This window comes from Notamacropus eugenii, chromosome 5 (genome assembly GCF_028372415.1).
Source record: "Notamacropus eugenii isolate mMacEug1 chromosome 5, mMacEug1.pri_v2, whole genome shotgun sequence".
NCBI classification, from domain to species: Eukaryota; Metazoa; Chordata; class Mammalia; order Diprotodontia; family Macropodidae; genus Notamacropus; species Notamacropus eugenii.
Window position 1 is genome coordinate 425457074 of NC_092876.1, and position 12570 is coordinate 425469643.

At 36.1% G+C, this 12570-nt stretch overlaps 1 protein-coding gene across 17 annotated transcripts in view; it reads right to left on the reverse strand.

Moving 5' to 3' along the window:
• Positions 1-12570, reverse strand: part of ITSN1 (intersectin 1) — a 279156-nt gene that overhangs the window by 111585 nt on the left and 155001 nt on the right. For all 17 annotated transcript variants that reach the window (XR_011968537.1, XM_072616851.1, XM_072616849.1 and 14 more), the window contains 2 exons: positions 8052-8272; positions 6018-6139 (listed from right to left, as the gene is read on the reverse strand). Coding sequence is in view for 16 of the 17 variants with exons in the window: in XM_072616851.1 (XP_072472952.1) it covers positions 6018-6139; positions 8052-8272 (343 nt within the window). In the remaining variant the exon portion in view is untranslated. The remainder of the gene's footprint in view (positions 1-6017; positions 6140-8051; positions 8273-12570) is intronic.

Below are 12570 nucleotides of genomic sequence, written 5' to 3' on the forward strand. Positions count from 1 at the left end.
TTGAATTCTGTTTTGTATTTTATCATAACTTTGTTATTTTAATCAATTTTAATTTCTCTCTAGCTTCAGATGGACCTGCTTCATCAATCTCCTTTTTCTTATGCACCTTTAATTCTCTCCACAGTCACAATTATCCATTTACCAAACTTTCCTTTGATCTAGCTGCTTCCTTAAACTACTGTTCTCTCTCCATCACCAAATTTCAGGAAAAAGTAATTGTACTCACTGTGTCTATTCCCTTCACTCAGTCCTTAATCCTCTGTAATTGACATTTGGTTAATTCACATCAACAAACATGCATTAGACTTGCTTATTACACCTTACAAAGACAAAAACAACAGTCCTGCTCCTGCATTTACATTTTCCCAGGAAGAGATGCAACATACACTAGACAAACAAGAATAATGCATGATAATTTGATGAGGGATTAATAATAACGTAGGGAAGGAGGAGGGAGAGACACACAAAAAGGGAGAATGTGGAAGAGGTGGTTCCTAAACTGAATCCTAAAAGAAAGCAAGAATCCTGATAGAGATGAGAGTATATTAGAGGGAGGGGTTAGGACCATACAAAATACAGAAAGACAGGAGATGAAGTGTTGAGTTTGGGAACAACTCATCCAGTCTGGCTGAAAGTAGAATTCCTGAAGGGGAAACGTATGAAATGAGGCTGGAAAGGTTGCTAGGAGACAGATTTCAAAAGACTTTAAATACCAGACTAAGGAGTTTGTATTTTTCAGAAGTAATGAAGGTTTTTGAGTAAGAGAGTAACATGGTCAGACCAATGCTTCAGAAAGATTATTTTGTCAGCTGGAGAGGAGGGGAGAGTGAAAGCCAGCAGACAAATTAGAAGGGTAGCTATTATAATAATACAAGTGAGAGGTGATGAGAATCTGAATGAGGGGGAGACTACGGATGGAAAAAAGGTGACAGAAGCAAGAGATATTAGGCAGAATCAGCAGAACAAGAACATGGCAACTGCCTGGATTTGGGAGGTATTGAGTTTGGCAGTACAATGGAGGAGAGATAAAAGTAGTTGAGGGGATGGCAGAATTAAATGAAAAATTTTAAAGAATGGGGTAGATCTAACCCTATTTATAACCAGTAGGTAAAAAATTCAATGGACAGGGAGGATGAAGATGAGAGAAAGAAAATGGTGAAGAAGCTAAGCTCCTCGAGGAGAAAGGAGTCTGGAATAAAGCAAGAGAGAACAGGTAAAGATGCTGAGGTGTTTCAAGGTATAAAGTAGGTGAGATGAAGGCATTTTAGATGGATTTTTTTTTGCTGCAGTTCAGTTGTTTCAGTTGTATTCTGCTTCTCATGACCCCATTTGGGGTTTTCTTGGCAAAGATACTAAAGTGGTTTGGCATTTCCTTCTCCAACTCATTTTACAGATGAGGAAACTGAGGCAAATAAGGTTAAGTGACTTATGCAGGGTCACACAGATAGTAAGTGTGAGGTCAGATTTGAACATAGGTCTTCCTGACTCCAGGCCCTGTGCCACCTAGCTGCAGATGGACAGCTTTGATTTTTCTATTTAAAAAGGAAGGTGGGAGAACAAATCAAGAAGGAATCAATTGCTATTATTTAATATGAATTTGTAGTGGATTCAATTGGCATAGTTGTAAAAATTCCTTCAGTGGTATTTAAAAATGTAGCAGTATGAATGAAAAAGGAAGATGATGGGTGAATCCCAGACTTCAGATTGGTAGGAGGGATATACTTGAATTGTGAATGGGGATGAGAACAGAGGAGACAGCAATAGAAAAGGTTTATTTTTTTCTCCCTTGGTAAAAATTGATCATAATCATTGAATATCTAGGACATTTGATATGAATTCCTTCTTCTCTTCTCTTTATCTTCAAATCCCATGACATCCGAACCACTCTCCTCCTCTGCTCCCTTATGAGGTACCCATGAGGTAACCCTTGTCCTTATGAAGGCCAACACTTCTCTGCACATGCCCTTGATCTCATCACTTACTGTTATCTTCAATCATCACCTCATCCCCTTCCCTACCACCTTATTACACCTTACCTTCTCCTCAAGCTTTTATCCCATATATTTCCTCTCTTTCTCAACCAAATTCCTGGGGAGGGCCGGGGAAGAAAACAAACAAAAACTCCATTCACTACTTCCATTTCCTCTGGTCCCATGTATTCCTTAATCACTGCAATCTGGCTTTCATCCTCATCACTTCACTGATGCTTCTTTCTCTAAAGCTACTAATGATCTTTTTTTTTAAAGAATTTTTTATTCTATACTAAATATCAAATAAATGAGCATTTCCATATATGTTGTAGAAAGGAAAAAATAGGATTGTACATGAAACTGTGAATACTACACACAGTTTTTCCTTTTAAATAAATTTGTTTTGTAACCAGACAAAAAAAGATTACCTAAAAAACTCAATGCATTTGCAACATTTTTTAAAATTCACAACTTGATAGACAAACTCAGGGACATATTTTCGTTCCCAAGACAGACAAAAATATGTTTTGGACACAGAATTAAAGTGATAAAAATACATTTAAGAAAATACAGACTTCCTGACAGCACTTACCCATTCCCCTTTAACCTCCACCAGGAAAGCAAAGATTTGAAAGTAAGGCAATATTACAATATGTTTCATGAAATCTTTTATTCTTACCAGTATATTTAAACTAGGCTTATCGTCATGTTTGTTGTTAAGCTAAATCTAATGAAGCTGGTAGTTAAATGGTCAGTTAAATTATAGGGTAGGGGGCCAAGATTTAATGTCAGTCGGGGATTTTTTTTTTCATTTTTCATGACTGAAAAAAATGACAAAAATTAGAAGTAGAAACTTGAAATAACATAAACTGGACAACTGTTGAACATCAAGAAGAATTACAAAGGATTGTATGTTCCTTATATATATTTTCCATGGATAAGGTGTGAATTTTTTTTTTTAAAGGATGCTTTAAGGTACGACATAAGTTAAGTTATATCCCTATGCTTCCAACTTTACACATAAGAAAGTTTGCTGCTTTCCTGCTGAATTCGAGAAGAGATGACATTTACAAGGACTCCAAGGGTAGGCGTAAGTGTCCCCTAGGAAAAGAAACACTTTCTTATTTCTTCTGAACTCAGGTCTGCTGACTCCAAATCTGCCACTGTAGCGCTCTGCTTTTCATATTTTTCACTTCTTATGATGCATTAATATTTCATTACATTCACAAACAACATTCTGTTGAACCACGATTTAATCTAGGGATAACCACTTCATTTCTGCTTCTTTGCTACTACAAAATGTGTTGCTATAAATATTTTTGCATAAAAATTTCTGCATAGCTTATAGGAATTTTTAGCATGTTTATAAATTGTTTTTCTGAAAGTGAGGACAAATTCACAGCTCTACCACCAGTGCACATTTGCTGGCCTATCTTTCCACAGTTGCTCCAACAATATTTTTGTCTTTCACTATCTCTGCAATCGGATGGGTGGTAGTGTAAAGTTAAACCTCAAAGTTGTCTTAATTTGAATTTTTTATATGGTTAGTGATTTGGGGCACTGTTTTTTATAGGGTCCTAAATTCAGAACTGGAAGGGATCTTAGATGTCCCTGAGTCCAACCCCCATATTTTACAGATGAAGAAACAGATGAAAGAAGTGAAATGACTTGCCCAAGGTCACATGAAAATAAGTAATGGAGCTGAGATTTGAATCCAAGTGCTTTGATCTTCTGGGGAGCTACGTGGTACAGTAGATCGAGTGCCCAGCCTGGAGGCTGGCGTTCAAATCCAGCCTCAGACATTTACTGTGCTATCCTGGGCAAGTCACTTAACACTGTTTGCTCGGTTTCCACATTTGTAAAAATGAGTTTGCCAGGAAATGGCAAACCACTCCAGTACTTTGCCAAGAAAACCCTAAATGGGGTCATGAGGAGTCAGATATGACTGCAATGACTGAACAATAACCTCTGACCCCCAATCCCTTACCTTTACCACTGTACCAATGTTCCCTACCCCTTCTATTTCCTCTTTTTAAAACTGCCTATTCATTTCTTTGACTACCAGGGAATGTTTCTTATGCTCTTAAAATATTCTTATTTATTACTTATTTTAAATATTTGTATCAGTTATTAAAAGTTATTAAATATTTGTGTCAGGACTCTATATATCAGAGAAGTAGGTGGCAAAGATATCCCCCCCAATCTACTGTTCCTGCTTCTAATTCTAGAGGCATTGATTTTGTTCATGCAAAAAGCTTTTCAATTTTAATTGAAATTGAAAGGATAAATCCTGCACTGAAATGTTTAGCAACTTTTCTAACATTTGGATAATTGAATATTTTCTTTCTGTTATGTCAAGTGAAAAAGAACTTCACAACCTCACTAGCTTTTAACTAGTGATTAAATTCATGGGTTCTTTTCAAGAGGCTAGGAGATATAAGAACTGTAATGAGGAAAATACAAATTAGCATTTTCAGTATCCATCCTGTTGCTCAAACGTAATCTCTTAATAGTTTTAGGCTTTAGCTACTGTGTAATGGTTTTCTAATTTACTTATTTATTATATTATATATATTATTGTATAATGTATATATTATTGATTAATATTTATTAAATGTGCTCTAATAGATATCATATTGTGGATCTAAAACAACTTGAATTGACTAACTTTGGGAAACTGACAAACATAAAGAATCCAGAGGGGCAGGCATGATGCCTGACAAGCCTTTCCCAAATGCCACCTGCTCTTACCTTACACCTCCACATAAATGGGAATACCTCTGTATCTGAACTTGAAGGAAATGTAAGTGAAACTAATACCAGAGAAGAGTGTTTTGTTTGAAGGATCTGGAACTTCTCGGGGCACCCAGATGTGCCTATTTTGAGACTAAGGGAACTGACAATAAAACAGCCATCAGAAAATGAGGGAAAGGGAATGGAACACTTGGATTTCCTATTTTCTCACATATTCCTTAAGCACTCTTCCCCCATTCTTTCTGCACATATTTCTCCCACAAAAGAACAACATAAGGTATTTATTCTTTATTGCATATAGAAAGGCACTATGAGTTTACAAACAAGTGTGCTTCTGTATGTAATGATAGTACACCGGATTTAAATAACACCCTTCCTCCGGAGAATATGACATTTAGGAAGATAGGCTTATTCTGAGTGTGTATATACTTTGAATACAAAAATTTGTATGCATTTTCCTTATACCTGACTCTAGTATGGGGCAGGTGGAAAAGGGAGGCATTTCGAAATGCAGATTGAATAAGCTAACAGGAAAACAGAATCCTAACAGCTTTTGTGTTGTGAACACTTCTGTAGCAGTTTACAGTTTTGCTAACAGTACATTTCTGGAACTGCTGGTTCTAATTCTTAAAAAAAGCAAAGCCTATTGTTTGATTAAGTTCCTTGAATTTGGAAGTCTAGTGTGCACATTCCTTGCTGTCAGAACCTTATGAGTGGAAATTTTAAGTTTAAATACAGCTACAGAAGAGTAAAAGAGGAAGAATTCTGAATTTTTGGGGGGGTAACGTTTTAAGTAGGGTGCTACAATGCGGGTTAAATACACTTAATTCAGTATATCTTATAGAATTCAAATTCCCAGTGGACTTTGCAGCTTCAAAAGTGAGCAATGAAGAGTTTTAACCTAAACCTACCAAAGCTACAACTGGCAACTATGAAGATGTGCGACAGTATTTGTATTTCAGATAATAGCATTTCTCTGAAAACCTCTCAAAGAATAAAATTAATCTAAAAAGACTTTCCTATGACTAATTATTTATATAGACAGCATTTTCTATATAGGGACTCTATTTTAAATTAAGACCAGATTTTCAGGTTATACTTTATTCTAGTAGGACATGACATAGAAAAACAAAATGTGCTGTTCAAATTTTTAAACTTATTACCAATCCAGTGAACCCTGGATTGAAAGCGAATACTTTAAAGACCTGTTTATATGTATAAATGACGGTGAAGGAAACTACAAAGTGGATGATGTTCTCAACAAAAACAAACTCTCCTTAAATTCTTTCTTACCATGACTATGTCCCCAGGCTGGATGGTGATTTCATCATGGCTCCTTGATTCAAAAGGGTATAGTGCCCGATAATACACTACCTTTACATCCTCTTGAGTGGAAATTGCAAGCGGGCTTTTTTCTGTTTATAAAGATGACGGAAAGGAGATTTTAAAAACACCCCATCACATTAACTAATGAAGAAATAACAAAAAACAAAGGATGTAATAATCAAAATCTTCCCGTGGATCTCCCTTAATACTCCTGAAACATCAAAGCTGACTTGGGAAATTTATAAAATTCATATTAAAAGACAAACGTTGCTATCAGCATTTCAGACACATTGGGCAACTAGTTAAATTCCAGTTTTTGCATACAAAAAAATGCTTCCTCTTTGCAAAAAAAGAAAGAAGGAAGAAGAAAAAGAAGGAAATAGGAGAAAGAAGAGTCAGAGGTCACCTATTTTACAGTGCTTTCAAATGTGCAAAGTACTTTCATTATCTAAATACTGACAGTGGGATCACCTTGCCTCCACTTTCCTTCCCTCCACTTTCCTTCCCTCAACATTTTGGCTTGGGCTTTCATACTCTGCAAAGATTTTCTGCAAATGTTGAATGGAATGAAGCTGTCAGGCTGTAAACTAAAACTTAAGTCAGCCAAGGAGAGAACCTATCAGTGGGGTGTGAAAATTTTCACATTTATTAAAAAAATATGGAAATAATAACCTTTGATACAACACATATTTCCATTATAAAAGTGCTGATTTCACAAATACCAGATTATTGAGGTCAGCCACTCTCTAAATCCCCTGGGAGTAAAAGGAAGTCTACCTGTCTCAAAGCAAAAATAACAATGAAAAATAACAACAACAAATTATTTCCCTAATGTTTCATTTGAACTCCCCATAGCTCAAGTGCCACGACCCACATTCATCTTTCTTATATTTCTTTGGTAGGTAAAAGATGATATTAATTTTCACTTGGTTCAGGACTGTATTTTTTTGTTATACAAGGGCAAATTTTTACACTAAAGAAACAAGGGCACAACAAAGTTAAGTGGTTCCTTGCCCCTCAGGATGATAACAATGACAAAAATCAAAATTCTTTACAAGCGACAAAGGGAAAACAGGATTTTTTTTCAAGGGCAAGTAGCTAATGGAAAACTACACGAAGTTATACCATCTCAAATTCTTCAGATGATACAGAGACTCAGTCTAATCTCCTATAACTGATGAGATCTTACCAAGGCTGCCCTATTTCAATTTAACCAACCTTTATAAAACAACTCAATTGCAGGGCACAATGCCACTAAACATTGTTTATTTCTTAAAGGATAGGTCTTTCTTTTCGAAAATTCTCTCTCCCTACCCCCAAATTAGTAAGATCCCATGCAAGCCAAAGAAGCCAACAAACTTTTCAAACGGTGCAGCCCATAAGTCATTTTTAGACTAGATATACTAAATGTCACAAATTGTATGTATGTGGAAAAAAGTTGTATTTTCTGCCACTGAAAGAGCAATTCCTGGGGAAAGTTATCCTGAAAGAGCAGTAGAACATTAAGATACTCCGTAGAAAACACAGGCAAAATTAGGGGAAATTGGTGCAATGATGTTTTATCACACTTTGGTTAATCTCGCCTCATTGTTAGAGCTGGTTGACACACTACAGATGTGGGAAAAGGGTTTGGTCATCTTCATGTCACTACAATTTGCTTAACTGTACTTCCTTTTTTATAAGGGAGGATACTACGTAGTAGTAGATATTGAAAAATGACTGTGATTTTTTTCCCCAAAGCATCCATAACACATTTTTAAAAAAGAAACCAGTTGACCCTAAGATAATAACTTTAAATGAGAAGGCAATGACATGCATTTACCTATTCAAAATGAGAGCCTTTCAGTTATATCAGTTGTGTTGCACAGAGAAGAGATTAAAGCTTTCTTCCGTATGTATATCAGATAGAATCTGAATATGATTAATGAAATAATCCATGCCAAAGTCAAGAAAGGGTGTACTTTTCTTAAACTATTTCATCTACATTCTTTCCTCCCATACCTGTAGATGAGCTGGGTGTCTGGAGAGTGGGCTTAGCTGGTTCCTGGTGTTGCTGAAAAAGCTTATTTAGCTTATCTTTCATTTCCTGTTTGCCTTTTTCCTCACCATCCCTTTTCTTAAGTGGTTCCTCCCTTAGTTTCTCTTCATCATGGAGTTTTTTTGGCCGTTGATATTCTTCATCCTGTTGAACTCGGTCAAGCCACTGCTTATCTTGTGAACGTCTGCCAATAATCATTTTTTTTAATAACACATTAAATGAGTCTCAATAAGAGTTAGTGCAGCAACTGGACAAATTCTGGATTTAGTGGAGAGAACTCAGTTCCAATACTACCTCTGATACTTAAAATGAGCAAAAAATTATCTTAATTTCTTTGAGTCTTAATTTCTTCCTCTAGAAAATGGAATCATGCCAATAGTATCTACCTCATAGATCAAATGAGATAACGTAAAGGGTTATACTCTATTCTAGCAGGATGTGAAATAGAAAAACAATTTCACATCCTACTAGAATAGAGTATAACTTTAAAATATAATACCAATTATATTTATTATCATTATTGATACTTCTTTTCAAAAGAGAGCTTGACCAATAGGATGTTCAATAATAAGATATTTTTTGATACAAGGCTCTGGATTATATTTCCATCGTCATTGTTTTATGTTCCTTTGGAGCACCTGATAATTAGAGAATTTATCCAATTTCTTTATTTTTTTTGAAAATAAGAACAAACCAACTAACCCAGAGAGGGATTCTAATGATTAAGAGAAAAATCTATTTCACAATGTGGTATTTAATTGTAAAAATTGTATGCAAATTTTTGTACCTAATTTTTTTAATTTTTGTAACTACAGGATGTTTTTATTACAAATATAATTATGAACATAATTTTGCTTTAACAAGACAATGATCAGACAACTGAATTGTTCCCTCAGGCAAATACATGTCTTCAGCAGTCTTGAGCTGTATCTACATACACACGTATACACACACACACACACACACACACACACACACACACACACACACACACACACTCTCCAGTCTGAACATAAATGCCAAATCACCAAGATGATTATTTTGAAAACTACCAGTTTGTAACCAGATGCTGTTAACAAGTAGTTTTACTGAATTTGATTTAGAATTTTATTTTTCTAACTGACTTACCTATAAAAAATATGCTCACTTAGCTAACTTTGGGAGCAAAAAACCAAGATAGTTACGGAAACTTACAGGAAGAAAGATTTGAAGTTATTTTTCTCCCACATCATAAATTTCTTACTGTGTAAGGAAACTACCATATGTGTGCAGTACAAGGAAAACAATTCTATAACGTACTCCCTAAATGATTATACATACTCTAGAGTTCCACTATAGCTTCTTTGTCAGCATTTTCCATACTTGAATTGCGGAAAAATTTACCATAAGGAGAACCAAAATACAATAGAATCATTCCAAATATATTTGAAAAGTAAGCTTAAAACATTAAATTTTGGAGACGAGGAAAGGGGAAAGAGAGGAGGGTGGCAAATTTAAATTGTAGTATTAACTTACAAAATGGGATAATTTCCGGTCTATTACATAATTTATTTTAATTGCCCCCACTGGAATTTAGTAAATAATGAACATGATGTTCAACATATGGTCTTGTAATAATACATATCATGGTCTTTATGCACGTTTCCTTTGCCAACCTCACTTCGAATATAACCTGTCGATGAGAAAGCCTAACCTTTTCTATACTAACTACAGTATGTAAATGGAATTAAAGAACTCAATAATACTTTTAAAAAATAAAATATAGTTTTAAGTTAAGTGTAACCACTTTTTAAGTGTAGAACTTCATTTGTAAGATAAAGAAAAATGAAGGATTAGACAATAGATCAATCAACCAGATTGTTCCATTAATTAATCAAGAGGTTAATTAAGTGCTTTCTCTGTGCCAAGCTCAGGGAACAAAATGACAAAAATTAAACAGCTGCTCTCAAAGAGATGACAGTCTCTCAGGGGAAACAACATCTGTAATAACCGACATGTATAAATACAAAAGGAATTTTTGGGGGGGTGTGGAAGGCACTAGGAGCTGAGAGGAATCAAGATTCACTCCACATAGAAGGTGGCACTTGAGTTGCGCTTTGAATGAAACAAGGAATTCTAACAGAGGTGAGGAGGGAGGGCATTCCAGGCATTCAGGACACCTGGTGCAAAGACTAGGGACAGGAGATTGAGTGTTGAGTGTTGTGTGTGTGAAGCACAGAGAGAAGGCTAGTTTGACTGGATTGCAAACTATGGGAAAAGGAGTATTCTCAATTCAAAAGGCAGGATGGGGCCAGCTTATGAAGTGACTTTAAAACCAAACAGTAGAGTTTATATTTTATCCTAAAGGCAAGAGGCAGTCATGAGTTTCTTGAGAAACAGATATGTTTATATGGCCCAAACTGCACTTTATGAAAATTATTTGGGAAGCAAAGCAGAAGATGGATTGGAATTCCTAATTCATTGGTCATGTTGGGGGAACTGGAATGCTCTTTGTCCCTCACAAAGGCAACCTCATCTCCCTCCTCTCATCACTCATTTAGCTCTCCTCTTTTAAAGTTCATTCAATACATATTTATCACCCAATCAATACTCTGGTAGCTGTTATCTATATACCTTCTAAAGTCATCCAGATACTGTAAGGAAACTCTTCCTTCCTCACTATATTAACATCCTAACACACAGTCTTCCTGTTTTCCTCAAATGTCAATAAAACAAACCTAAGGCATTCACCAGGATGTCCCTCTTTTCACCTCCTCCTCACTTTGTATCACGCAGATGCCTTCTACCAACATTTCCTCCTTCCTCCTTCACTTCCATCTCACATGAAGAGTTAGTCTTTCTCCTTGTCAAGGCAAGCCCCTCTACACACATATGATCTTATTCCATTCATCCCCTCCAACAGACTGCCTTCTCTATCATCCCTACTATGTGTCTAATGACTGCTCCCCTGGGGTCTATGTACACACCCATGTTTCCCTCATCTTCAAAAAACCCTCACTTGATTCACCCAACCTATATTTCTCCTTTTTTGGGATGAATTTCCAAAAGAAAGCTATCTCTAATTGGTGCCCCCACTTCTTTTCCTCTGGGTCTTCCTAAGTCTCTGCAATCTAAATTCTGACTTCATCCTTCAACTGAAACTACTCTCTAAAATTACCAATGATCTTACTCAGGTTTCTTTCTTTTGGATGTCTTTGTAATGTCTGACAACGTTGATCACCTTCTTCTCCTTAATACTCTTACCTCTAGGTTTTGATGACGTGGCTCTCTTATGGTTCTCTTACCTGTCTGATCATTTCTTCTCAACTCCTTTTGTTTTATCTTAATCCAGGTCATTTTTGCAAACCCCAAATATTCCTTAAACCACTATCCTGGGTCTTCTTCTCTTCTCTCTCTCTCTCTCTCTCTCTCTCTCTCTCTCTCATTATTTTGCTTGATGATCTCATCAGTTCCCACAGATTCAATAATCATCTCTGCTGATGATTCTCAGATATATTTATCCAATCCAATCTTCAGATTCACATCTCCAGCTGCTTATTGGACATCTGGATGTCCTTGAGACATCTTAAAATTAACATATCCCCAAATGAACTCATTATAGTTCCCACCAAACTTTCCCCTCTTCCTAATTTCCCCATTTCTGCTGAGAACATCTATATCCTCCTAGTCACCCAGATTCACAATGTGGATGTCATCTTCTACTCTTTACATCCAATTAGTCGCCAAGTCTTGTTAATTATACCTTCGAAACATCTCTCATATGTGCCTGTTCTTTCTTCTGAATCTGCCACCATCATGGGGCATCACCTCACATCAGTATTATTACAATCATCTTGATCTGTTCAGTCTCCTTGACTTGAGTCTGTCTCTGCTTCAGTTCATCTTCCATTCAGCTATTGAACTGATCTTCCTAAAAACATAGAACTGCCCATGTTATACTTGCTCCCTCTTTCAATAAACCCAGTGGCACCATATCACCCTTAGGATCAAATATAAAATACTCTGGTTTTTAAAGCCTTTCACAATCTGACTCCTTCCTACTTTTCCACTCTTCTTATAACTTACTCTCTTACATCTATTCCATGATCCAGTGACATTGACCTCCTTGTTATTCTTCAAAAAGACACTATTTCCCAATTCCATGAACTTTCATTGGCTATCCTCCTGAAATTCTCTCCCTCCTTGTCTCAGTTTCCTGGTTTCCTTAGCTTCCTTCAAATGTCTCATCTTCTTCAAGAATTCTTTCCTTAATTCCCTAATGGTAGTTCATTCCCTCTAATAAACCCTTTATATATCCATTTTATATACAGTTGTTTGCATGTTGTCTCTCCCATTAGATTGTTAGTTCCCTGACAGTAGGAACTGTTTTTGTCTCTTTGTATCCTCTAGCACTTAGCATAAAGCCTGACATGTAGTAGGCACTTAATAAAGGCTCCTTGTTGATGATCTGAGATAAAGAGGCCAATTAGGAGGCCATTGTAA